The sequence below is a fragment of the Micropterus salmoides genome, unplaced genomic scaffold, assembly GCF_014851395.1.
Source record: "Micropterus salmoides isolate LMB-PRFRI ecotype aquatic unplaced genomic scaffold, ASM1485139v1 Ms_hic_scaffold_1, whole genome shotgun sequence".
Taxonomy (NCBI): Eukaryota; Metazoa; Chordata; class Actinopteri; order Centrarchiformes; family Centrarchidae; genus Micropterus; species Micropterus salmoides.
Window position 1 is genome coordinate 36,451,930 of NW_024040040.1, and position 23,187 is coordinate 36,475,116.

Consider the following 23,187-nt stretch of genomic DNA (forward strand, 5'->3'; position numbering starts at 1 on the left):
GAAGAATCTCTTCCTCATTTATGGAGTCACAAGATGCAAGTTTCCGAAACATTTGAAGAACAAATGATCTCCAAGAATCCTGGCCTGATCCTTTTTGGTGTCACAGAGGTCAACCATATTGTCGGCTGCAAGCTAAAGGCACTTCCGTCTTTTGACTGTTTTTCTCTTTTTCACACTCTCATTCCCTCCCTCTTTTGACTCTGACAGAAAAGCCTGCCCCGGCCCAGGCTTTGGTAGATAATGACATCCTCTCCCTGGATTAATTGTGAGGGACACATTAAGCAATAGGGCTGACACTCCCTGTAATTAAACTGTTCACACCAACGAGTTCATACTGGAACACTTTCTCCTTTCTCTCTTTATCCACTGCTGGAATTGTGCCTGTTTAGAAATGGGATGATTTTATAGTGGTGCGTTTGTGAGGTAAGTGAGTGCGTCACATTGTGAAATTTATACAAAAATAGGAAGCCTAAGATCTCTGTTCATAGAACTCGAATGATTTACTGGCCTTGATATTTATCAATACAAAATGAAACTCTGATTATAATGATATAACCTGATATAACCTTTTACAGCACCTGTTTTGTGCATCTAACAGGGGAGGATGATATAAAGTATTCAACATTGTTTAAATTTATTGTATATACCAAAAATAAATCAATAAAATCAACAAAATGACATGACATTTTGTCTTCTGCAAAACATATAACAGCGGTTGGAAACTGCTGAATACATAACCTGTTTTTTTTAAGAGAAGCTTCGCTTTCTCACAGGGCTCTGTGGGCATAGGGGGTGAACCCTGATGGCTGCAACCCCCTGCTGTGACGCTGACACTGTACACACATCACAGAGCCTATGAGTCATATACTACCCAGAGTGAACCATAGAATACAGTGTTAGCACTGAGAGACATTTCTTGTGTCCATGCCCTCACATGCTCGGATCTCTTGAGGAAGCTATGTATAGACCTGGTAATGGCCATTGTGTAAACAGAGGTCAAAGAAGAGGCACGTGTATCACTCGCTGCATTTACATGGACCCTAATATCCCACTAATAATTGGAATAATAGCCAGAATAAAATTTCAGAATAAAAATGCCTCATGTAACCACCTGAATCAGAAGAGACTGGCCCGATCTGGCCTGATCAGAAGGAATCGAGTTGAGAGGGATGGAGTATACCTTTGCAAATACCTTCAACAGGACAATATTAGCGCCTAATAACCATATAAATGCTTAATCTGACCGTTTCTCTCCGGTTGGAATAAATATAGTCTTTCTGCGCATGTTTGCTCCAATTGGGGGTAAGGTGACGGGAGGGAAAGAAACATGGTGGTAGCAAAACAAAACTGGTCTGTGGCTTATACAACTTTTGTGTTGGAGACCTTAAAGAGTTCAGGATTGTTGAACGCCAGAAACGGAACAGCAGAAATGCAGATATTGTTCCTAGGACACAATGTGGGTGAATGAAAGTTGATGCTAATATACTTGAGTATATCTGGCTGAGCTATAAGTGGCTGAGCATGCATTTTATGCACTTGCAGTGTGTGGATCCTATGTGAAAAACTAATGAACAGAACGTCTCTCTGTTATTTTGGAATCATGACTCTAAGAAGGTATTATGAACAAAAATCACTTGTGTATCCTCAGTGATAACATTTATTTCTTTTTAAATTACTTTGAATGGGTCAGTTTGTATGAATGTGTTTTGTATTTGTTTAAATAAAATGTTATATGTGCAAACTGGGAAGGAGTTGAAAGTGTACATGTGTTTGATCTTTATCTGTTATTTTCTTCTCTTCTTTTTTAACCACTGTGTACCGCTTTCACACATTACTGCCCAGCAAAGTCCATGACCTTTTCAGCAACACAAGCATGTAGCCTTTGCAGTCTTGTCTCATATTGAGCTCCCTCATTCTCTGACTGTGAAAGCTGTGCTTGCTTCTACGTCGCCACTGTCCTTGTCTGCCTACTTGCTATTGCCTAGGGCCATTGGGGCCCTCAGCGCTGCCCACTAAAAAAAACAAAATAAAAACCATCCGCTGTAATTGAAGAAGCCACTCTAATGTGACATGCAAGCATGCAGAAAGGTTTGCATGCATGTACTCATACTTACAAATGTGCATAAGGGTAGACACACATGCACAGACATACTGTATAAATGCACACAGGCATGAACTCATACAATTGCAGCTAAGCACATAAATGCACACACACTGACCACATTGCTTTTTGGTAGACATTATTGGGAGGACACACACACACACACCATAGACCAGTCGTTGCCCTCTGACTCTGGATGACCCCTCCTGTGCTACTGAAGCACTCAGCTCCTCTCCTCTCCTGGTGTTCCTGTGTTGCTGTTATGGGTTCCTGTTCAGGAGCTGAGGGTTCTATTGTTGTGTGACAGGGGTTCCTGTGTATGCTGTCACGGCCTGCTGCTCCCTCTGTCCGCCTTCCTCTTAAAAAGCTTCTTCTTCCTTTACTTTAGTTTATATTTTCAGCCCAGGTGGCCTCATACTCACTTAACTGTACTATTTGCACAGCAGGACTGATGAATAAACCAGATGAAGTGCTGCATTATGAGTACTGTGTGCATTGTTGTCTTGTAAATAGTTTCATTTAAAGTGCTTTATTAGAGAGTTAACAGGCTATGCATATTTTATGATGTCAAAACTCATTCAGAAAAGTCATTTACAGTGATACATATTAAATTATAATAAGTTAGGTGGAAGAGGTGTGTCTTCCAAAGGCTGTTCAGTGTGTTGGAAGTTCATGTTGTATAACAAACTGCAGCTACGTTATATTGTTTTGTATGAAAGGCAAGGTAATATAGAATATTTATGAAATGACTTGAGATTAATGCTACAAATTGTCTTTTTTGTCACAAGGAAAAAGGATGACCCCGGTATCTCTCTGGTCAGGTCCCACCATCATGTCGCTGCTGTAAGTTGAGATGGAGAACACGTCTTATATGATTAACAGCCCGCCTCCCAGACTCAGGTTATCATTACCACTCCAATCTGTGCTGTTCTACTCTCAACAGGTTTACTCCCCACCAACCACACTGCTGTTGCAAAGCACCTTGGGTGTTCCCAAACTTGCCCGCTGGTAACCCATTACCTAGACATACGGAGACAAACGGCACGAAGGTACGCAAATGTTGATGCAATCAGGTTGCGAAAACATCTCCAGGGCCACCACACAAGCCCTCTTTCTCCTCCCCCCTCCTTCCCTGCTTCTTTTAATCTCTCCCTCTCTCCTTCAATTATCACAATGTCACCACCACCACCACTGGGAAAGTTTCCTTTTGGAGAATTAAGAGGAAAAGCGCTTTGTAGCGGGTAAGCTCTACTCTGTCATTGTCGTAGTGGTGGCTCTGACAAAACAGTTTGCGTACCTGCTTAAGTATTACAGAAATCAACACCTCCCTTCCAGGTACAGTAATCAAGGGGGTGACAAGAGACAATTAATTAGGTCCATCTGCATCACTGCCTTTACATAATTAATGGGGCTCATTACTGAACCACTAGGATGATGTAGAGGATGCTAGCACTCTCTCTAGCTCAGAGCATGATGGTATAATAGTACTAGCACTAGGAAAGAAAAATGTTTTGTTTGTTTGTTTCATCATTTGCCTCTAACTGACTAACCTGCAGTGTCTGCTGCAGTTTCCTATGAAAATCTGTCAACTTTTGATTGGCTTAATCCGCATGTTTGGCAAAGCCTTCATGCTAAACCATTTTAAAAAGTGACACACACTCACAATGCCCTTAAACTAAGTGTCACTAGTAGTTTGTTCTTGAGAGATAACTTTGGCTGCAATCTCTGTCTTTCTACATGTTTTCTCACTTTGAGCTACGGCAATGATCTGTTATGCTCATTACTACGTCCAGGTTTTAGTAGAAACAAATTACACCAACACACAAGGTGATGTGATTGCAAAGACGTATACTTTACTTTGATTGTAGTCTAGGACAAGTCCAAGTGACAATCCAATCAAACAAACTTCACCAGAGGGACTTAAGAACATAAAAATGAATCAAAAAGAAATAGCACACAAATAATCTCCAAATAATTTGTGATGTGGTTGAAGCAAGAATGGAACAACAGTACACTAACTGAGTAAAAGGTGTGATTTATGCTACATATGTAAATAGAAGTGGGGAACAAAAATTGTGAGGTAAGTCTTAAATTTCAATTATGAAAAATGCCATGATTGGTGGGTGAGCTAATGCCCCCTCTCTGAGCTGTTATCCACAACACTTCAGGCTAATGATCTTTGACTGAAACGCATTCTTTTTCCTTCCTTCCTGGGATCAAATTAAAGAGCACACAGGTAGATAGGTCCTTGACTCATTCACCCTCTTTGCTTAGCCAGTAAGCTCTACTGCTGACATCTTAACCTGTGAGTAATATTTAAACCTTGAAGCTGAAATGATCATATGGCATGGAGGAATCTATAATATAAAGTTAATTGGTGAGAAAGTTAAAATTAGATTATGTTTTATGACTGCCTTGTGAAAATTACAAGTTTGGTAATAATAGGCCATTTGCAGGTTGGTTATTGAATGTGGATTCTTTTTTTATTGTTTCAGTGCTGGAGGGAGATACAGCATCAGAGAGATTTTGCTGAGTTACAGCACAGCACATCCAGAAAACTATTTTGAACCTAATTGATTATAATAATCTTTCATTTTTGTAACTGCAAAATATGTGACATACCATACTGTTGTGTTTTATTTGCTCTAACTTTACCCTTTTTGTCTATAAATAGTAGTCAACCTCTGATGTTCTGTACACTGCAAACATTTCCTCCAGTAATGCCAAATGTTGTGGCCTGTTCTTTTACACTCCTATTTTCAAACCTTATGTCACCAACTCTTTTCAACACAAAGTGATGCACTTGCTGTTCCGTACGGTAGGCCTACTGCTTATATTATTTCACCATCTGTAAACAAATGTAGCCTAAGTAGTGAATGTGTGTTTGTGGGGATATGTGGTAAGGTGGGCTGGCGTGGCTACAGTGCCAATGCTGAATTTTTGTCCCACTCCGCCCCTGTATGTCTTACATAAAAAAGTCCGTTCAATGTTTTGTGTAAAATGAATGAATAGTCTGCTTGTCCCACTAGCGTGTTGTCCCATTACAGTTGATATTGCAGGTAATGGGACAGTTAAGGTACAAGACACCCTGAAATGTCATGCAGAAAGTGGGCTGCCTGATCAGCACAGTGCAACTGGCTGACAGAATTCTAACTTGTTGCTATTAAAGGTTTCCTGACTGATGCAGAGTCAAGCAACAAATTGCTACTTGTGATCCAGGGTGCTACAGAATAGGTTCTAATATTACAGCTGCATATTATAACCTACTATAAGTACTAGATTAACCTTAAAAGACTTTCACTTGTGATTCTCTAAATGATTTTTCATTTTCAGTTGCCCTGTTTGGCACCTGACATACAACTGGTATCAAATTAGGCTAAAACAAACAAGAGGTACTTGCAGTTCCTGTTTACCCCCAGATCTTATTTGTTGAAAATGTCATACTTTATCCTTTCAAGAGTGTACTGTTCAATAACTTTCTAAAATTGGCTCAATATCAGACTGCTGCTGTTCCTGTGAGTGCCTTGTTTTCCTTCTCCTCATCCCTCCTTTCTCTGACTTAGCTAATGAAGGCCTTGTGGCCCACTGTTATTAAAATTACGCCCTTGCCTCTGATATTAATTGGGTCCGTAATAAGGAATGCGTCGGATTCATTATTTAATTGCAAGGGCACATTTGGAATACAGTTTCTGAAATGTATTTTTAATGAAAAACACTACATCCTGACCTAATCATATCAACCTTATTCTATCTAATTAAGGATGCAAAAAATCATTAGAGTTGCAAAATATTAGTTTCAGCTCTGTCGGGCTGCTCCTTCGCTTGCCTTCATGAATATATTTTTTTCCTGTCCATGATAAATAGTTAATGAGGGAAAAATGACAAAAATTTGCATGTAGGCAAATTAGTCTAATAGGGATATGTCTTTGCTGAGTTAGGAAAGTGACCCTTTTCACAGGAGAAATTGTTACAATAATTATGAAATAATGGCAAGGCCCATCTTATTTTGATGAAAAATGGCCAGCTTGAATAATGTAAAAATCATAAAATGCAATAACCCTAAATTTTCATCATGCCGGAGAATGTGTTAACGTGTTGGCATTTTATCAGTTTAATAACGCCAAATTAGGGACAATATGAAGTATGCTATAATTGTTGCTGTGGAGGGAGATATGCAGTAATGCAAGGATGATTTAGCAGTGCCACCACAGCAAGAGACCATCAGCAGCTAAATGAAGCATTTTCTTAATCACAAACTTTGGGGGTGTAATTTCTTTCAAAGTCTACAAACATTGGAAAGTTCAATTTTCTCCCAATAAACAGGTCTATCACCATCCCATTAGCAATAGTGCAGTCACCTCTCGGAGCTACGGATGCAGTTCATTAAGGTTTACAAGACAGGTGTACAAAAATAGCAAAAAAAAAGCAGTAAGTTCTGCATGACACAAACAGTGTCTTGTGAGTTTAATATTAAATTGTAAGAAAGTTTCAAGTAACATGTAAGTACAAACAATGTCAACAATATTCATCATCTCCTGTCTTTTTCATAAGCTCAGTTTTCAAACAGGAAGTAAGGTCATGTACTATATCCAATCAAAATAATGGTTGCTGTTCCAGTATCATCATGATTTCTATGTATGTATGTATGGAAGACAGAGCTCAATAAAGTTTGTGGCTCAACTTGTATAGACACCAACAGATGAACTGCAAGCATTCTTCCTATGACAAGTGAGACAAATTCCAAGAGATACAATCCTGTATTTATTAATCATGCATATTTATTTGTTGAAGCACTGTCAATCAGAATTTTCTGTGAAATGTCTGCCGCTACCCTTTTAAAGTGTAGACTAATTTTTCAACACAAGTTTCACAGAGGAAGTTGATTTTGGTGGTTATATTTCCTGTGATTGAATATAAACCTTGTGACCCTCATGAAATATTTTGGATTAGTCAAGCCTGTTTTTACTCCCCTGTAAGACAAAATGTTTTCTTAACAGCCAGTCAATCTTCTACCAGAAGCCACTAATCTACTGTAGTTTCTGATTCCATTTCACCCCTTTACAGCTATACGAACTTGTGCAAGGAAAGAGCAAGGAAGTTAATGAACACAGAGAACACCGAGTGATGTGTGCCACTAACAAATTCTACAGAATAAATTAAAGGGGGCTGCAGTTTGATCGCTATGTTCCATTTCCCTTATCTCAACAAGTCACATTTTCAATCACTATGCAAAGATTTTACATCGGGTGTAGGCTCAGTGCTAATACCCTGCCCTTCCCTGTGTCATCACCATCGACCTACGCTGGGCTGTCAAACATGCGACAGCTTCTCCCAAGGAATAGTAATTTCATGGGGACATGCCATTTATGCGAACTAGAATCTTGCATTTCCCATGACACCAAGTTGTTCACATTAAGAGAATGTCCATTGTAGCATATGCATCTCAGTATGTGTGTGGATTGAGCAGTCTTTCTTTAATGAAATATCTTCGGAAATTGGTTTCCACAGACTAATCATGCAGCCCGCTCGCCGAGTTTCTGTTTTGGTAATTATCTTGTACTAATTAGAATGAAGCTGAAGACCTCTGAGATGAATTCTCAGCTTTCTGAAATGTAACTAAAGAAAATGTAATGACATAAATTGAGCCTATTCTATACATCCTTTCGGACGTAATGTCTTCGTTAAAGTGACCAAATTCAATGTGGTACTAATGAACAGTGGGATACCATCATGGCTGCCAGTAAGTGTTCCTATCAGTATCACAATCATCCTTTTCCAGCCAGTCTTTCCTTCTGTGCTGCAACATGGCAGAAACCTCCCGGGATTACAAACAACCAACTGTAATTCCCCCCTATACACAAGCCAATCTAACAGATTAGTATCAGTGACCTTTTAGCTCGTTCTCTCGTTAAGAAAACATCCATTAGCTCAATTAATCTCCACGGGTTTGAGGAGAACGGCATTGTCCAGAGAGACAGGAGTGTTTGCAGTGTGGTGAGATGCTTACCTTACGCCTCTCCCCATTGAAGCCTCTCCACTGCTCTGCCTTCTTGACAATATAGCTCAGTTCCTGATTGGACAGCTCTAGGTCTTGAGGCAGGAAGTACTTCCCCTCCGTGGCTGTGAGCCGCTGATAGACATCCAGCATGCGGCCGTCGTTGTGGAATCTGAATGGTATGGTGTGAGAGAGGAAGTGAGGACAGGTAAAGAAGGGACGACGCCATACTGATTCACTGTCTTTGCCCTGTAAAGGTCACATGGGGGCATATGTCAAAGCTAGGAAAAGCATTTGTTTCTATGTCAAACAGCATCATGTCCACTTTTTTTACTGTCATATTGGTTGGCTTTTATGGAACAGGTCAGATCACAATGATCCCAACTTGCTGGAAGTACACATGAATCTTCTATTGATCACACAAAGTATGTTTGCAGTGTAATGCTCTATAAAAGTACAATACATCAATTCATACACAATGAAAGAGCAAACGGAATCAAACAAATTGGCCTGTGAGTGGGAAGCACTTTGTTAACACAAGCTGACTGTAGCGATGTCTGTGTTTGGCTGTGTGTCTGCGTGGTTGTACATCTGTTAATGTGTGGGAGTCAGATCCTGGGATATTCTTCAGTGTTAATGCTGAGCTTCAAAGATGGCAGATGCAGCGGACGTGCTGGTTGCAGATGTGTCTGGAGAGACCGGCCTGAGTCACAAGAAAACGTTTGGCGCAGCAGAAGGCATATTGATTCATACCTCCAGATGAGCGCACATCACCAAAGTGTTATTTTTCTTTTGCCACACAAGGGTGCATGCAGCCAACCCCTAAAAAGAATCACCATGTCTGTAAACAAATGCCTTGGCTGACCATCAAAACCAGAAGACCTTGTGCCCTTCCATAGAGATTCTAGCCTGTCAGAGGGTAATCAACTCTCAAATAAAACCAACATCAAGGAGACCGGGATTTATACAAGAAGCTGGTACGGAGCTTTGAACTCAGCATCATTCCCCATAGCTCTTGGGAGGGGGATGTTTGTAGAATCTTGACCTCAGACACAGGAATAGCATGCATTCATTTTCATCCTACACTTGAATTGTGCTTCTCATTCATTTATGCGTTCTCTGTCTTGGAGGAATTCCTCATCTTTGTATCTTTGTGCTTCAAAACAAGCTCATTTCCTTGGTGTTGGAAGTGCCCTGAATTTAAGTATGTGTTACTTATATGCGGGGTATGACCTGGCTGAGGCTCTCATCATCTCTTCTTCAGAATAGGGGTTACTTTAAGGACATTTGTTAACTTATGGAATACATAACAGCTGAATATTCATGACTACAAGACCATGGTGGATAAAAAGGGAATTGTGCTTTTGTGTGGGAAACCTTTGTACATTAAATGCATATTACTCCACTTTTTATAGCCTACACTCTAATTATTTAATCCAATCCAATTTGTCAACTCATGGACGTTCTGTTATACGCTATCAGTGCATTTTCCTTTAGTGGTGACCAGTGGCAATGGAGTATCACTACCCCCTTACCCCTGAGTCCCTGTTTAAACTGTATGCTGCATGTACATATATACACATGTATAAGTGTGTACTGAGAACCCATCTACACAAAAACCCACACAAACACAGAAACAAAGTAACTACGTAAGGGAATGCAAACTAAGTAATTATTTAGTCTTGAACCTTGTAATAATTTGGATGTAATGGCATCACTGTCAATGTAACATCAGTCTTTGTGGTGTTTATAAAGTTTCAAAGAAGATAGAGGTGTAAAACACATCACTGATGTGTATTTTTGCAGCCAGTGAATAAAGGCTGCCTAAAATGTAATTAAAAAAGGATAACAGTCCATTCTATCTATACATATAGCCCAAGGCATTTTTTTAGAAATAGGTCACGCTCTGTGTCAGAGCCCCTTCCTTGCAGCCAATAGGAAACTGTAACCCATAAAATTATCAGCCTTGCTTCAGCCTCGTGGCCTACATTCAATACAAACCCGTGTGGCGGTTGAGTGGCAGAAGTCATTATTCCCGGCTGCTGTTTTAATATTGTCCATTTAGCTGGAGCCCGATAAGCGTCCCGCTTACTGAAATTAGATGGCACCCTCTCCTCGGCCGCCAATCTCAAACTGATTAATTCAATAAGGGTTTTCTTACATTTTGAGCCGTTAATGGAATTTGGTCTTATATGAGGGTGGGAGAACACACCTTGGATGAACACTGAGTTACATTATTCAGTAATTTATCACCCGCCTTCTACTTTTTTACTTCCGTGCTGCAAAAAAAACATGATGAGTGCAATAAGCTGGACACTGCAATGTCAGTGTCAGTGTCAATCTCCTATCTGTCTTTTTTTTTTCTAAAACTGAGAAAATGTTTGACAGTTAGGGACCAGCCTTTTATACTAGGCTGTGAAAGAATCTTACATTGTTGTTTTGTCTTTCCCGTTCATCCCCACTAATCAGGAGGCTCCTAACAGCTCTAAAGAGGACATGAAGGCTTAGTAGAAACATTTGTTAAAGCAGTCTGAGGCGCTAAAACCTAGCAAGTGAATGCTTCAGCATGGGTGACCTCAATCTGCAAGAGTGTAACACACAGTCCATTAAGATAGAGATTGTGTGTTCACTACCATGTATGCGCAGTCCATTTCAGTATGTATGGAACCTGCAGTGATACCAACCATGCAAAACATTCAGCCTAATCGGATAATGTAAGGGGTTCACATGTTCACGCTATATCAAAACACATCTAACTTTTGAATTAGAAATGCTTCAGATTTTCCAACCAGTTGCAGAGTGTGGTGTGTTCAAAAAAGGCAACTGTGTGGTGCATGTGTGTATTTCTGCTTTTATGTCTGATAACTCATTGTGTGTGTGTGTGCGTGTGTGTAGATGTGTGAGGTTGATGCATAACTGCATAAGTAATTCCATGCGACTATAAAATCAAAATGGATTAGATCAACATTTGTTTTCATTTTCTGTTGTTTTTTGTCCTTTTCTGTGGACAGAGGAGGGAAAGAAATGGTGGATGGGGTTGAACATGGCATGAAGCTGTGGGGGTGGATGGTTTAGAGTTATTTCTGAACTGGTGCTTGAGATTAGTAGGCTGGTGAGGGCCAGAGTGTTTCAGAAAGGGTCTTCCTCTTCATTGGCACACTGTCCCTACAGGCTATGTCACATTCAGAAATACCCAAATGATCATTCCCAGCTTCTGCTCTGTTGGGATGCCACAAGGAAGGTCAGACACTGAGCTCAAGGTCAGCAATATAGAATCAAAAAAGTAACTGGCTTGACTGGAACCTGAATCGATTGGATTTAAGCAGACATGGAATGCACGCTCATCGCTGTGCCTCAGTGATACAAGGGTTAGGAAGTGGAATAGGAATCAGATCAGGTCATCACCGTCCTGTGTGTCTTACCTGAGCAGGTAAATGGAGAGGATGGTGATGGAGAGCAGGAAAAGGACTGCATAGAGGAAGAGGGTGATGATTACTCCCGCTGCACCTGATTGGTCAGCTCGATAGAAGTGCCAGTAAAGCTTGGCTGCGTCACCCACCGGTGTGTCTGGGCTGTAAGCAAGATGCTGAGGAGACAGGGATTGAGAGAAGAGCATGAAAAAAAGACAAATCTGTAACTGTTACATGTATAGGTCAGGACATTTTCAATATGGGGAAGCCCAGGACAGCGATTGACCAAACGAAGATCACATGATGGCTTAAGGACAAAGTTTCACACACTGTCCAGCTGATGTTCCTCTCACTCTACATCTTACATTGCTAACTTAAGTCAGACAACCATTAAAATGACATTTAGGATTTGATGTAGACATTATCTCTTGTCAAGTGGTTCACAACTATGAACACTCCAAATCATTTCAGTCTTCCTCACTGACAAAATCCAACTCACCGCCAAAAAAAGACACCCATCTAACCTTGCACATTTTCTTTCTCACCCTCTCCCCTCCCCCCTTTTTGTAATCTAAAGTCACTTTGCCAAGATAGAGTGAACTCCTATTTAAAGTGCACAAGTGTCCAAGTTATTTTTAAGTGACTTACCCCGAGGATGGCGTCCACTGCAAAGACTGCCAGGGGGTCGAGGACTGTCCACACTCCCTGAGCCATGATAAACTTTGACGTGAAGGAAGGGAGTGAGCCAAATATCTGTTGACAGCCCCATCTGATCAGAACCAGCAGGAACGTTACTGCGTTCAAGGTCAGGGGACCCAGCACCACCATCGCCAGCTCCTCGCGGGTGTGGAGCAAAGAACTCTGGTATACGAGGTCCACTGTGTGTGCGTGGAACTGGAATCTGGCGGGAGAGGAAACGGAGGTGGGTGATTTGCGTGTGAGTAGTGTGAAGTGTGTGCATGTGTCAATATGCGTGTAGTATATTTGTGTTTGTGATATTTTGCAGGTCAAGGGCAACTGGTTCCAGCATGCACACATGATGTTCTAGTGTTTGTGTTGATTTAAACATATGTAATTACTTGGATGACAATTAACAATATAAGTGGCTGTTTTACTAGAATGAGCTGCCTTGCTGGTCCCATTTGACATATTTTATGAAAACTTTTATTGGTTTTGACAATCTGTATATATATTGAAGTAAAAAAAATAAATAAAACTTACAGATGCTACAAATACGAGTATCAACACCTGTGCTGGCTTTTTTCTAAGCCCCCTAAACTCCTCAACTCCCCATTTACCACAAGCCTCATGAGTCTCTTAATCTTCCCATCAGTCAGGAGGAGGTAGAGCCAATGGTGGGAGAGGAGAGGTCCAGTTTTTGCTCATTAATTTCCATCTGATTTGCTCCAAGAGTCAAGCATCTCTCAGATTCTCTCCATTAATCTGACAGCGGAGGTCCATTGGTGTTTTATCTGAGGCAAAATCTCTTAGCGCACAGATTCAATCCACCAAAAGTCCTTTTAGAGCACAGAGATTAACTCACTGAATGACCGGTACAGACAGAGGAGTTTAGTGTTATTTTTTTTTTAACAATCTAGGCTTCTCTTTTTCAGATAAATTGCACTGTTCAATCTCAGTCCAAAAATGGCATGGTAATATTTCATTTACAGTAGAACTTGATATGATACAATGAAACTTTCCAATTCAGTAAATTGTAACAGCTTTTTCACAGCGACAGAATCATTTCACATCAAATATTGACGGTGGCAGCATCATTCCATATTAAATCAAATTTTGGTGTCTCTTCAAATGTGATATTGTATTGAAATTGTATGAACTAGATGTTGTACTTTTGTAATGGTTTTAGCATGTGCATTGCTATTTCCAGGGAATGTTACCTTGAACAATGGTGGAAAGTAACTAAGTGCATTTACTCAAGGATTGTACTTAAATACAACTTGGAAGTACTTGTTCTTTATATATTTTCATTTGATACTACTTTATACTAATAGTTACCTGACCCTGCTACACAAATGCTGGTTACACACTGATGCATCAGCACAGCACTCCAATTATATAATACTTAAAAATATATATCACTTGACATTGTATCACTACTTTTAATTGGGTCAGTATATAAAAAAGCAACATTGGGGCTGGAGACTGTTGCTCCCAGGCACACTTTGCTGTCCGCTAATGTCCGAGGGTGGATTTTTGGGAAGGAGGAGGCAAAGACAGACAGCGTCAGAGAGGAGGGAAAAAGAGAGGGAGATAAAAACAAGAAGGGAGGGTGGCCTGTCATCACACTAGCCACTCTGACTGTCACTTGGTCTCTCTCTCACTGGGCACCACCAGCTCTGGCCATTGCATGGAGAGAGAAATGCTCGGAGGGAGAGCAGCAGATTCGGACATGTGGAAGTTGTCATCCAACGTTGACCCCCTCTGTTTTCGCATTTTAGTTTTTTCACCTCCTATCCACCCCCTCAGTCCATCCTTTTTTTAAACAGCCACATTTTTTTCCCTCCCTGAGCCTTCCTCTATTACTTTCCATGATTTAACGCGTGATGTTTGCACCCCCATGTTATTGTAATAAAAACCTCCTTGTATGCATGTTTGCAGCCAGCTTGTTTTATTGTGATGAATTAAATCAGCACCATATGCCATTGAGATGTGATTTAACAGTTCTGTGGTATCTTATTGCTGTTTATTATCAATCCTGTGTACCAAATAATAACAATAAATTCCTTCCAAATAATGTAGCCTTTTGGGACTTAAAGCTGTGTGGTGAAAGCAACAAACTCCCCCAGCAATGGTTTGTTAATATTGAGAGAGTCTTGTTAAAATGTTAATGGGGGGATTCCAAACAGATGATTTGGGCGTATCCAGTGTGTGAGGGTGCATGTTTTCCAACACACACACTCAGACACATTGCACATCCTCATTCTCTCCTCTGCTCCTTACCCCCTCCACATCCCATTTCACCACGACTGCATGTGATGTATGTGTGCGCATCTGCAATGTGCCTATGTGCTTCAGTAATCTACGTATGTATCTGCCTTCCATGTAAAGGGATTTATGTCAGCAATGATGTGTGTGCTCAAAAATGTCTATGTAGTTCCACTCTCTGTGTGTATGTGTATACATACGCCTCCCCCGCCCGTGTGTGTGTGTGTGTGCGCGCGCAGGGCAATATCAAAGGAAGCAAACTCACTTGTTGACAGGAACTGCTATGGCCTGGAGGTAGAGCCACTGGCTGCAGTAATGCAGGTAGAGCCTCACAAACCACATCAAAGCCAGCAGCAGCATAATGAGGCCGAGCTGCCGAACGGAGCCACGCCAGCTACTATGCGGCTGTTGTTGCCGCAGCAACGGCAGGCCCAGCTCGGACGGCAGCATGCAGAGGGCCAGGCGGGCTCGGTTGGACAGGCGTGAGGGGCTGGAGCCCAATCCAGTCAGTGCTGAGCTGTTTGTAAGACAATCAGACATCTTAACTTTTTTTATTTACTTTTTCTTTTCTTCTAATAATGATAATTATAAACACAATAATGTATATGATGTACATATGTACTTCCTAAACTGTAAAATTTCCTAGAAGAAAAGAAAAAGGACACTACATTTTTATCTAGATTGCTTGAACACAGGATGATTAATTAAATAGTTCCTGCACATGGCTGACAGTGTCAGTAAAGATGATTTAAATAGCAACATGTATGTTGTATTGACATGAAGTAAGGTGAGTTACCACACTAGATGTAGTGACATGTTTTTGTATTCACAGTGCAAATACGTCCTTATTATTTGCATTGTTGTTGGGTTTTTTGCTATCACCAGATGCATTCAGCATAGGTAGGGAAATGTAGTATTCAAATTGACACACATTCACATGTATTCATGTGCACAAATGTACTCACACACATACACTCACACACATACACACACACAAACAGATAGGAATCCCTTCCAGCAGTGCTCAGCTTCCCTCAGCACCTCTGCCTCCTCTGTGCCGCCCTTTGTCAGGCCTGCTCAACTATTCCCTTTCATTTAGAGGGCACAGATGGAACAGTGGAAGCGAGAGGAGAGGAGAGGAGAGGAGAGGATGGGAGAGGAGAGGAGAGTAGAGTTCAAAATTTGTCATATATGTAAAGAAAAAAAAAACATACATACCACATACTATACTGTACATTGTGTGTTTGTCTGAAAATTAGTGATTATTGTTATGTGCATAGACATCCATTTACAATAGTTTGAACATGACCCCTATTGTCTGGCTGACAGTAATTAGACCAAGGCTAACGTGGGCGTAAACAGCAGAGCTATGGTTAGCATCGGAGTGCGACTTAAGGCCTTTGCCTGTGGACATCCCTGTGTCTCACCACTGTGTCCCAGAGCACAGTTGGAATTCACTTTGTAGTGTGTATCTAGGGTAAAATGGTACACTGCCTAAAGAGGAAAAACAAGAAAAAACAGAATCAATTGTATTGCCCCGCCCTGATCCCCCCATCACCATCACCACCAAATAATTAGGCTAGACCTACATTAAAACGCAGCATTGTGTTTTCCTCTACTTGTTTTGCTGCTGACATATGACCATATCAACCATCACACAGTTGCATTTAAAAAAAAAGAGATCCTCTTTGCTGTTCCTGTGAGTTGGGTACACACTTTGTTAAATTATTTGTAGTTATCAAGTTCCTTAGTGGATGCACACAAGAGCAGTGGTGTAGCGTGCAGTACACGTGGGAGAATGAGAGATTCATTCAGAAAACGCTCCGTCAACAGTTTGGGCTGATAAATATTCATAATTTGGCTGAAATAAAATGGAGCAGAGAGGATAAACATAAGACTGCCATAGAAGTCAGTTGCCGGTCAGTTCTGTGATGGAGATTATAAACTACAGCATGTATTCCACAAGTGTTCCACTGCATATATACTCTATATTCCCTGTGTGAGGTCAGTGAGATGCTGTACTTACAACATAATATATGCAATACGGATGAATTACATTGCATCTATTGCTTTTGCATTATATTTAAATTAAATCATCTGACGGTCAGTGTTTACTGTTGTTTTCTGTACTCTACTATTAATGCTACTTGAGAATAGCAGTATGTGGTAAAATAATAAAATGTCCTCTTTTTGTAAGGGGGTGCTCGATATTAATGAATGACACTGGCAATAAAGACAACTTTAAAGTAACTACCCTGAATCTTTGGAATAAATGCCTAAATGAAGCAAAGAAGCCATACATACAATATCTCCCGTAAGTTGTACAGGAGATATTGCCACAATATATATGTCTGCTTTCAGGTCACTGCAAAAAAAAAAAAAAACGGTTTTGCTGTGACTACATGATGTTGAAAAGTGTGCAATTCCAGTGTCAAGTGTGTGTTTATACACATTTTTGAGGCGTAATGCTGAAAGATGATAATGTGTGAGCAAATGTGTGTCTGTGCTCCTCTGTTATGATTTTGACAAAGGCTCTACCATCCTGTTCCAAGCTTTATCACGACTTGCTTCACTGTGTGGTATAAAACTGCTTTCCGCATGTCTGCAAAAGTGGAATTACAGAGTAGACAAAAAAGCAGTGTGTCACAGACACAGGCAAGATGCTACCCTGTCAAGTGACATTAAACGAAAACAGCAAATACAACCTGACGCCCGTCTTTCATATAATGAAGATATTGATGATGCATGAAAGAGGTATATTTTTAGATGTCTTCATGTGGTGGCCGCTTCCAAAGGAAACTGGTAACGTGATGTGAAATCTGTTATCACCACTGAATTGATTTCATTATGGCACCTCCAATTACAAAAGTACAATACAAAAAAAGAGGGAAAGGCAGGGGGTGGAGGTGTGGGCTTTTTATCTTGGAGGAACGAACGATGTTTCATTCCAATATCACAGCTTGTCCTCTGAACGACTGATAGCATGTGGCGTAGCGGCCCAGAGATTAAACTAACCATTTCAACAGCCATGCACTGGCACACAATACCATATTTTAATTGTAGTTTGATTCTGTGAAATCTGGGCCAGAAGCTGTTCCCTCATTATCTTAGTTTTGATATATTTGTTGTTCATTCCCATGTCATCAAAGCACATTGCAAAAGGACTCATCATCCTCCTTAAACCTTGCCACAGAGTGCCAAGGCCTGTAAATCAGATTTAACTAGCATATATCTGTCAACCATTGGAGCAAGAACCATTTTCTGGACTGGTTTTCCCAGGCTGTGTCCCTTAACGTTGTACGGCATGACAACAAACAAGCACTGTGCTCTTAAAAATAGCACAAAGTGAATAGCAAGTACAGACAAGTATTAAACCTTCAAGACGGCATGGGTAATGAGAAATGGAGGAGGGGAGGAAGGACTACAGTGGGGTGCTACAATTTAAATAGTAGATTTGTGTTGAGAAGGCTCCAGGGCCGAGGAGAGTAAAGGTAACCCTCAGAATCCCTTTGCATTGCCCTGATGGCTTAAACCCTCCAGTCTAAGGCCACTTAAAGTATTGGACTTTATCCCTTTATTTTGAGGATTAAGTTATTTTCTGTCACTTTCTTATTTGGGCCACCGGCATTGTTTATAAAACAGTAAAACCACACTTCTTTTTCCCTCATAGTCGAAGAATGGTTTGCTACTGGGAAAATAGAGAAAGCAAAGATACAGTGTGAAAATAGACTTAAAAGATTGACAGATAACTTAATTGTTTTCTTAGTGGCCCAGATGTGCGTTGTGGTGATTATGGAAGTGTGATTATCTTAGGTGTCAGGAGATGGGACAAAGATACCACATCTTTGTTTACATTTCATTTTTGAAGAATGCTGATAATGCATTTGTTCTGGATTGTGACAGTATTTGTCATTTGCCCTCTGTGGGTTACACAACCTGTTCCTTTCTAAGGCGTTATTAGGGCTTTGAATGTAATTTTTTAAAAAGTAAAAGAAACGTTGTGCGGAACTCACTTTGCAACTTGTAATCAAATGCACACATGTGGCAATGGGTATTATATGTGCACATTCAAATAAGTTCAAATCTAACTTGTTTATAAAAAGGAGTGTATTTCCAAGCTGTGTGTAAACCAAACCCAAGGCAAAGTATCTTCATGATGAAATAACAACCCCTAAAAGTATAGTTTTCTTACCTGTCCAACTCTAACAGACTAATGAGATCCTTTACTGTTTCCTTTGTTAACAGTATTTATCTGCTGTTTTGAAAGGATGCAACTGCAGTAAATCTGTACTGTATGACAACAGAGGTTTGTGGTACTATGAAAGAAAAATGCCATATTACTGCTAAAATGCCTTATCAGCTAGCCTAAAACATAGATATTATAAGGGGGGAGTCTATTATTTGCATAAATAACCTATAGGATAATTCCACAGACAGTAACAGGTTAGCCTTTGTCAAAAGAATGACATGCACTGCAATTATACAACATATAACAAGAACACATAAACACACATACTGTGCACATACACACACTGATTGACCTTTACAATGCTGTTTATAATTGCTAGAGACAACAATCTACTGTTTTCATTGTCTAGAGTCATTCTTGTTATGAATATTTTTGTGTTTAGAAAATACAATGATCATCTATAATTCAAGATCAGTGAACTGACTTTCGGTGTGTATGTATTTCCATACATTTACAGATATGAGATACAGTATATAGGTCCCTGTGTAAGGACAATCTGTATTTAAATCAACTATGTGTTGCATAAACATGAACAAGTGTATGTGTGCCAATGCAAGTTTACATCATGTGCAGATGCTCTGGTCATTCCCACATTAGAAACATAAAACTTAAACAAGCTTAAAGTGCTTGTTTATTGCATTTCCACAGAAGCAAATACATTTGCGTAATGACTGGCACATAAGCAGGGTTTGCACAGGTGGGGCAAATATAAAGCAGGAAGCATACGACACATCACAAAGGGGAAATCACAAAGAAACCTGCTCCCGCAAGATATATTAAATGATAATCATTGGTTACTATGCTGGTATCATTTTCCAAAGCACCTTAAATGTGTGTGTTTGTGTGTGTGTGTGTATGTGTGTGCATAAAAACAAGTTGAACAGAGCAGCTCTTTACGCCTGCAAGGCTTTTAGATAATTGAGTCATTTTTGTATCATCTTGAAGAGAAGTTTTATTTATACTGGAAAAAAATCACAATTTTTTTTTTTTAAATCACTTTAACTTTGTTCTCCTTCTTTCTCTTTCACTCTCTTCCCTCATTTAAAAAAACATGTTTATTTGTTCCAAGAATAATTACCTTACCTACCATGTGGGGGCTTTATAAACAGTGTTTTTACACAGACCCTGGCAAAGTGAGAATACATGTAAATTAGTTTCATTGAGAAAATGGGAGCACTGTGGCAGGTATTTGGGGTGTAGTTAAAAGAATTATGGAATAGTGACTCAGCAGCAGAACTGGAGTCCATCATCATGTGATTAAAATGGTGTAACAGTGCACCACCAAATTATCAGAATTATTTGCAGCTGACAGGGAGTGGAGGAGAGCATAATCAAAAGCAGCAAAAAAAAAAAATTAAACTTAATTAGGAACCCGTGTTTGACTAAAAGCGGCTGCTCATTCTCTCTCACATGCAGGCAAGCATATGGGGGCAATGGAGAAAGCCACAAGTGCTCTGTGCTGTTGATAAGCTAGCAGTGGATACACAATGATGGCACAGAATCGCAAGCTGATAGAAGTGTTGCCTTGGTGATTACATCTGATTTAATGTGAAGAAACATTCATATTAGCATCATAGTGCTAATTAAGAGAAGGATGTGGGCCATTTTATGTCGGTAAACAAAGCTCCTTCTTGGGGCTGTGAATTCTGAAAGATGACATTCTATGGCGATGACCATCAAAATGATCTGTTGATCTATATGTAATAATTTCAGATAAAGATACAAATTACTGCTCTTTGATTATGATCAGTAATTGTGCATGCAATTTCTTTCAAAACCTGGAAGGATTTGTTTGCTTATTCACCGTTAGTAACTTCCTGAAGTCTCCGCTAGTTGCCAGGCAACCTCAGAAAAAAAGACAGGAAGTACTGTGCCTGGTCAAGAAATTGTCCGGCACATAACCCCATTAAAGAAACTAAACATAACATGTTAATAAATCCTCTCTAACCAGCTGTTGGCTGTAGCTTCATATTTACCAACCAGATTGTGAAAGTGCTATTGATCTTCTAATCCATCTTTTCCATTGTCATGGTAATGTGGTCAGAGATAAATGAAACTCAAATGCTCAACAATGACTAGTTCATTCTCATATTATACCATTGACGTGCTTTGTGAAAGAGATTTCTTTCAAAGTACACTGATATTCTTTGTTCGTTGGCAAACTTCTAAGGCCTCCACACACACCTTGGAATAGTTTAGATATGTACATGAGGTAGCCGTTTCATTGCCATGCAACATGTGGCGTTTTTATGGAGCGCCTGACTTAGCACGAGAGGGAATTTAAACATGGAAATGGCAGGTCCCTTGGTGCGCCATAAACTAGTGTGGAAACATTTCAAATGCAGTTGCACCTGGGATCAACAAACACACAGGGACTTCCCAGGCCCTCGTTACACACTCAGCTACTACAACTACCACCGCAGTCCTCAACAATGAAGAACAGGTTGTTTTTATTTCTATAAACTTTTTGGGGGCACTGAGAAAATACTCACTGTGAAATACATTGAATGTTTAATGCTGGACAAATAATAAATGATCTATCTATTCATCAATTTGGATGAGGCGTACAGGGAGGAGTGCTGCGGAGGCTGAGTATGGGCCTCCAGAGAGTTGCATCAGTATTTAAATGGATTTCACTTCTCTGACCTTGCCTCATAACTGCAGGACATTGTCACCAGAGAGATAGAGACACAGCGAGAATGAGGAAAGGATGGAGAGAGCAAGATGGGGAAAATTACAGGCAGAGAAAGTGAGATAAAGACAGAATTAACGAGAGAGAGGAAATAATAATGAGCCAGAGAGACTCTCTATGTGTAATAAGTGTGTATGTAGAGAGCAATTAAGTAGGTGATGGACAAATAAAAAAGAAAGCAAGAAACACAGATTTTCTATGCCAAGACATGACCTGAAATGCCACCCTGTGTCATAGAACAGACTAGGCATCTGTAACTTGTCAATGCAGGATGAAATGGTCATCTTAAAACTGCTGTTTTTACATGATGCAGCAAGACCATATGTCACTTTTCTCTTGCTACCATCACAGGATCAAACCTTGCAAAAAGTATCAGCAATGACAGTTTTTCCGATGGGAAAAAAAAATCTAGAAATGGGATACAGGTTTGTGTTGAGCTGAGTTTATGTGTGTTTTTAAAAATGCCATTCATATCACACATGCCTCCAAACAAATAAAGTGTAAGCCAAACGCAAACTGTTATCTGTGGTGTCAGTGCAATTATCACTGAAGCATGCTCTTGTTCTAAATTGGCAATGGCTAAAATAGGTGCTGATGACATCATGCTCATATATAAACAAATGTTACACTGTGAATCAAATTCTGATTACATTCACATCTACTACTTGTCAGTGATATTATTAGAGCTGCCTATCAGTGATGTTTTTCTAAAAGTTCATATTTATTTGCACTGGGCACAGTGCTTCAGTGCATGTTTGTGCTACAGTGCATTAGCTAACATATATCTGCATGTAAAAATCCACTTTTAACTTCTTGGTGGAGTTGTTTGTTGACTTTTGCTGATCTTTTTTAGATGTTTATGTCAGGCTGGGGAACAAGTGATTACAGATGAAAAAAGAAGTGCGTGAGGGAATCGTCACCTCTGGCCTAGCTCTCTCTCTCTCTCTCTCGCTCACACACACACACACACACAAACACACAATCTCTCATGCACAAATCACACGCAATCATTCATATGCTCTCACATATAGTTCTTGTCATTTTTTCTCTCTCTCTACCCCCCCCCCCCCATCTCTTTTACGTGTCTGTGGGAAACATATTCATTTGACCCAGACCACCAATGGGACCATAGTCAGCTCTGACTGACACCCACATCACTGCAGATTAACCAATCATGTTGCAACATTTGCCTGTCAGGGAGCTGACAGCTCTGATTTCCATAAAGGAAGCAGCACGTTGATTGTGTATGTGTGTCTGTGAGATCCGAAGTGACCCAGGGCGCGTCTGGCCACAGAAAACCCTAACATGTGCACTCGTGGTAGCCAGGGGCCTCTCTTTCACACATGCATGCGCGTACTGGCACACGCAGACACATTCCTGCGCCCTCAGCACAGGAAAGAGCCCTGGAAAGCACTAGAGACCCAGCGGTGAACAGCACTGCCATCTCCACCCACCTCTCCTACCAGCATTACATCAGAATTGATTGACCCTTGCACTGAGTTGTGATTCGGAGCTGCAGTATGCACGGGATTGACAGTCCAGAGCTAGCTGTTATTTCAGGTGTTTTTCTCTCTTTCTCTGTCTGTTACTGCAGGCTGATCTCTCCTTCTCACCATGATAGTAAGTGGTTCTTCACTAGAATGTTTTGCACACAATCCTGTGTATTTAGTGTCATGGACCAATGCAAATGAGCAGCCCTGAACAATATAACTGTACACTTTACTGCTAATCTTGCACTTGAGCATGTATACAGAGTCAAACAGATGGAGGGCACAGAAAGATAGAGAGACAGAG

At 40.4% G+C, this 23,187-nt stretch overlaps 1 protein-coding gene and 1 long non-coding RNA gene across 2 annotated transcripts in view; one reads left to right on the top strand and one right to left on the bottom strand.

Annotated features, from left to right (window-relative positions):
* Nucleotides 1–23,187, bottom strand: part of ofcc1 (orofacial cleft 1 candidate 1) — a 75,252-nt gene that overhangs the window by 15,343 nt on the left and 36,722 nt on the right. The window contains exons 18-21 of the mRNA XM_038693578.1: nucleotides 14,718–14,969; nucleotides 12,155–12,407; nucleotides 11,519–11,682; nucleotides 8,109–8,268 (exon numbers count right to left, since the gene is read on the bottom strand). Coding sequence (XP_038549506.1) covers nucleotides 8,109–8,268; nucleotides 11,519–11,682; nucleotides 12,155–12,407; nucleotides 14,718–14,969 — 829 coding nt within the window. The remainder of the gene's footprint in view (nucleotides 1–8,108; nucleotides 8,269–11,518; nucleotides 11,683–12,154; nucleotides 12,408–14,717; nucleotides 14,970–23,187) is intronic.
* Nucleotides 3,051–5,086, top strand: LOC119908084. Its single transcript, XR_005445185.1, has 2 exons — nucleotides 3,051–3,150; nucleotides 4,597–5,086. It is a non-coding gene; the product is annotated as an uncharacterized LOC119908084 (long non-coding RNA).